At 37.3% G+C, this 5,000-nt stretch overlaps 1 protein-coding gene across 4 annotated transcripts in view; it reads right to left on the minus strand.

The window, feature by feature from the left end:
* LOC118441897 (uncharacterized) overlaps window positions 1-5,000 on the minus strand; it is a 44,560-nt gene that overhangs the window by 20,316 nt on the left and 19,244 nt on the right. For 3 of the 4 annotated variants that reach the window (XM_085657105.1, XM_085657104.1, XM_035866905.2), the window contains exons 4-5: window positions 3,675-3,762; window positions 736-815 (exon numbers count right to left, since the gene is read on the minus strand). The exons of the other annotated variant lie outside the window; for it this stretch is intronic. In XM_085657105.1, coding sequence (XP_085513231.1) covers window positions 736-815; window positions 3,675-3,762 — 168 coding nt within the window. The remainder of the gene's footprint in view (window positions 1-735; window positions 816-3,674; window positions 3,763-5,000) is intronic. 4 annotated transcript variants of the gene reach the window in all.

Below are 5,000 nucleotides of genomic sequence, written 5' to 3' on the forward strand. Positions count from 1 at the left end.
AGAAAGAGAGAGAAAGATAATAAATAAAAATTATAAAAATCGATTCTCGATTTTTACGGATCGATAGATCGAAGAATCAGCCTTAAGGGCAATGCAATTCGAAATATCCTGCAGCAGCTGGCAAACGTGAAATACGATTATCATTAAACTAGATATGGCCGATCGTTCGAGAGAGCGCGAGTAGAGCCGACTGTCTAAGCTTTTGTGTCGTATATGCCTGTAAGTCGGGTAGATCGCTGAGGGCGCCCACACCAGGTAACAAACCGTGCGACACGATCTACACACCTCTCTTTCCTTCCTCTTCGGCTTACCAGGAGACGAAGGTGCTACCTGTGGCGCCGTCCTACCTTGGCACAGGTTATCGTCTTTGCGTACCGGAATTATGTTCCGTCGCAAAATACATCGAGATGTGATAATAGATCGACTTGCTCGTTTCGATGCGAAAGCAACAAAAAAGAAAAAAAGAGAGAGAGGAGAGAGAGAGAGAGAGAGAGAGAGAAAAGGAAGACAAGGAAAAACAATCTGTTAAATATCAAATCACAAGTTTTGATAACAATGTCAAAGAAAAAAGAAAAAATAACGACGATGATGATGACAAAGAAGAAGAAGAAGAAGAAGAAAAAGAAGAAGAAGTGGAGGAGATGGAAAGAATATTAGGTATAAAATAGATCTAATTGTTTTACTATCGACGCATATATATAAAAATTCAATGGAATGTATTAACAATCTACTTACTTCATAACGCTATTTTGTGGTGGTACCCTCTTCCCAGGTATCATAATCTTCTCATGCTTCACACCGACATTTGTGAATTCCTACAAAGGAAAAGAAGAAAAAGAAAATAAAAAAGTCATAAATATAATGTAAAAAAGACTATTATCATGTTTATTCATAGAACATTACAAAGGTATGTTTAATATTAAAGGAATTCTACGAGCGATACGACGCATTATCCAAAAATCGCACCTACGATTCGATCATTACGCTCTTATCTCTTAACATATCCAAATCTTAAGATAATATTAATTATCTTTCTTAATTATTATGTCGAAGAGTCTTTAATTATTAATAATATGAATAATTATGCGACTCTGAGTCGTGTTATTCTGATGAGATATACCTTTGTTATGCCGATGAAATCACTAGAAGTCGAAGAAAATGAGAGAGAGAGAGAGTGTGTGTGTGTATGTGTAAAGGAAAAAAAGAGATAGATAGATCAGGAATGAAGGAGAATATTTGTAAGGGAAAAAGGAACGATACGATGAACCGAACGAAATGAACGAACTGTGTTCATGGGTGTTCATATCTTAGATGACTACATCGCCGACTGGAACCATATACTGTGATGAACTGTGAGAGAAGAACAGAGATAGAAAAAGAAAGAGGAAGTGAGAGAGAGAGAGAGAGAGAGAGAGAGAGAAAGAGAAGATGGTATAAATATTCATGAAGTTCTCTATTATCTCGCGTCCCGATATGTTCTCGCTTACTGTAATTATTTATACGCATGATACGTACAATTTAATGAGCCACGAAATATAATTGTGAATTATATTAAAACGAATACAAACGATTACGGGATAACAACTGGCACACGATAGATAGTTCGACGTCATTAAATCAATTATATTCTACAACGTATACGATACGCGACGATTTCACTGTCGATCCTGTGAACTAAAAGTCCGAACTAAAAGAAAGGTGACATCTCACTTCTCGATTGTCCTCTTTTATCGTGTCTCGTACTCTTCTCTTCTTTTCTTTTCTTTTCTCTCTCTCTCTGTCTCTGTCTCTATCTCTGTCTCTGTCTCTGTCTCTGTCTCTCTCTGCTTGGCATGGCACAGCTACAGGTTGTCGTAACCGAAACCCGTTATAAACGATATCATCCAACAGTTATCACTCGTTTCTCCACCCCGATGACGGATCACGTCATTATAATCGATCTTTCTAATTCTTCTTATTTGAACATTAGAAACTCTATCCCGGTGGCCGGCCTAATGGCTGCATCGAGCTCGAGCAGAAGCTCCTTTTCTATCTCACTCTAACCGCCCCCTCTTCCCCGAAAGTGACAAAACTCATTAGATCGGTCGCGACTCTCGAAAACATTTTCTATGTACGTACGAGTGTTTTTGACCATGCAGCGATTAGTTTTGAAGAAAAAAGGAGTAAAAAAAAAAAAAGGAAAAAGAATATAACAAAAAAAAAAGAAAAAAAAAAAGAAAAGGTTACTCCTCGCGAAGAATGATCCCTTTGTTACGACTAGCATATATGAGCATATCCTCATATTCGTGAGGTGGTCGGTCAACGAATTAAGAAATTAAATGACCAACTTCATTATGTATAATGCGCTCTAATTAGGCGTGGGCGACACCCTAAAGTCCCGCTACGTTAATTGTTCTTAGCCTGCGCGGCTTCTCGATTGATGCTCATCATCTTAGACCGCAGTGTTTTTCAAATATTTCTCTTTCCTCTCTTTCTCTCTCTCTCTCTCTCTCTCTCTCTCTCTCTCTCCCTCTCTCTCTCTCTCTCTCTTTCACATTTACGTATAGTATAATAGCGAATGATCATTTGGAGAAAAAGAAAAAGAAAGCATAAAACAAAAAAAAAAAGAATTGGAAACGAAAGCCGAAACAAGACCGCACCGACTTCCTTGGGACTTATTAATATAATTGATCGGTTCTCGGTCCTGACAGGTCTGACCCAGAAGAAAAAGAAAAAAAAAAAAGAAAAAAGAAAAAAAAAAAGCGTACCGAATGCATGCTCTCACTCAACCAACGAATCATCATCGAGTCCAAAATTTTCGATCGAGATTCATCGTTCACGTCAGCAACACAGCAGCCACGGTGACTATTCCGAAAATCTAATAATAAGTTCATTAATTCGTTCTCCTACCGACCCAACGAATTAACTCGACCCGCTCGACCGCTCTTAAATACTTAATAAAGTCCAAACTGATCCTGCCGCAATATTAGTCGCTTGAAATCGGAGAAGAGGGGAGAGATGAAGGGGAGGGAGGAGGGTTGATGTGGGAGAGCGAAAAGGGTCGAGGACAGGTGAAAGAGAGAAAAAGATAGAAAGCAATGTAGGAGGAACGATAGATAAAAGGAGATAAGGGAGCTGACCGAACTGAGAGGTCCGGAAGAGAGAAAGAGAGAGAATGAAAAAGAGAGAGAGACGTTTCTCTCCGGATATCTAGCTGATCAAGGAATGCGGCAGGTGACGGCAGCAGCTCGCGAGATACAAGAAGAGAAGACGTCTCTTGTTCGGGATAAACTAAATGCTAAGAAATTCCTCCGTTCTTTTTTTTTTTTTTTTTTTTTTTTTATTCTTTTCTTTGATCTATCATCGTCGAACGGATAATCGTCCATACTAGTCATGGCAAATTTATTCAACGTCACTGTTATTCCGATCATTCCAAAATTTAAGACATGCAGTATTCTTAAATCATGTGTAAGAAATAAAAAAAAAAAATAAAAGAAATAAATAAATAAATATGTAGAAAACAAAGTAAAAATATTTGAATGTAAATTCAACGATAATTTCGCATTAATGGTCATAAAAAAAAAGAAAAAAAAGAAAAAAAAAAGAGGAAAAGGAAAAGAGGAAAAGGAAAAGAAAAAAGAAAGGAAAAAAAAGGAGAAGTGAATTGAATTTGAAAATGGTAATGGTGAACTTACCTTTTTGTCATAGTAGCGTTCTGTATTCGTCAGATCGACGATACATTTCAGACGCGGAAACGCTTGCAGCAGTATCGTCGCCGTGAATCTGTAACAACGTACATGGGGGAGAAGCCCCCCCATGTTATAAATGTGAACGTTTTCAATTTATTGATAGCATCGTAAACGATGCATTACATCGCGTCGTCGTAAAACATAAGAAAACGACGTCTTCCTTCTTCAATTGTGAATGAAAACAAAAAAAAAAAAGAAAAAAAAAAAGAAAAAAAAAAGAAAAAAGAAAGAGAAGAAAAGGAAGTTTTTCATAGGTAAAATTATATTATATATTATATATTATATATATAGGTTTACATAGGTAAATCTATGTAAACGTTACTCTAATATTACCGCTTGTATATATTAGAGTAGAATATTTTTCGGAGACCCGATCAAAGGGTTAAAGGAAATAGAGGAGGAAAACAAAATAGTATATATATATATATATATATATATATATATATATAGATAAATATATAAATAGATAGATAGATAGATAGAAAAAAAAAAAAAGAGAGAAGAAAGGATAAACGAAAAGGGCTCGAAGACGACAACGACGACGACTCGATGATATATCGCAGCTGGAAAGGGATTTCTCTCGGTTGGTACCGACAGAAATAAAAGAGGCCGGATTAAGGCGGGGGTGTCGGCCCAAATAGTTTCACCATACCCTTCGATATATCAAAAAGCTTCTGAGAGAATCTCTCCAGGTGCGTTAAGGGCTCTGTTCTTTTCTGTCTCTTATGCATCGAGCACGGGCCGAACGCTTTGTCTATGGGACACGGATGAGAACGAAACTGAACGAACCCCCATAAATAAACAACCCTCTGTCTCTCTCTCTTTCTCTCTCTCTCTCTCTCTCTCTCTCTCTCTCTCTCTGTCTCTCTGACACTTACACACTCACGCTCACACTCAGATTCTCTCTCTCTCTCTTTCTCTCTTACACACACATACACATATTCCTTCTCTTCAGTTTCATCGTAAGCGTTCTCGAAGTTATTAAAAGAAGGTGCTGCGGAATTTATTGACAAAGAGAATCGGTTCGATTCGAGATATATTACGAGAATATTGGGCTAATACGATTCGACGAAGATTAAAGTTCTGAACGAATGAGAAAGTGAGAGGATCAACGCGGGCGCCGTTAAAGTCACGCCAACATCTTCATTTTGTTCTATTTTGTTTCATTCTCTTTCTTACAAGACTTCTCTTTCGTTAATACTTGTTTAATTTTCAATGATATACACATGATTTTACGCTCATTGTTATATCGAAATATCGATCTTTTCACGT

Source organism: Vespa mandarinia, chromosome 5 (assembly GCF_050613455.1).
Source record: "Vespa mandarinia isolate Hongniang chromosome 5, ASM5061345v1, whole genome shotgun sequence".
Taxonomy (NCBI): Eukaryota; Metazoa; Arthropoda; class Insecta; order Hymenoptera; family Vespidae; genus Vespa; species Vespa mandarinia.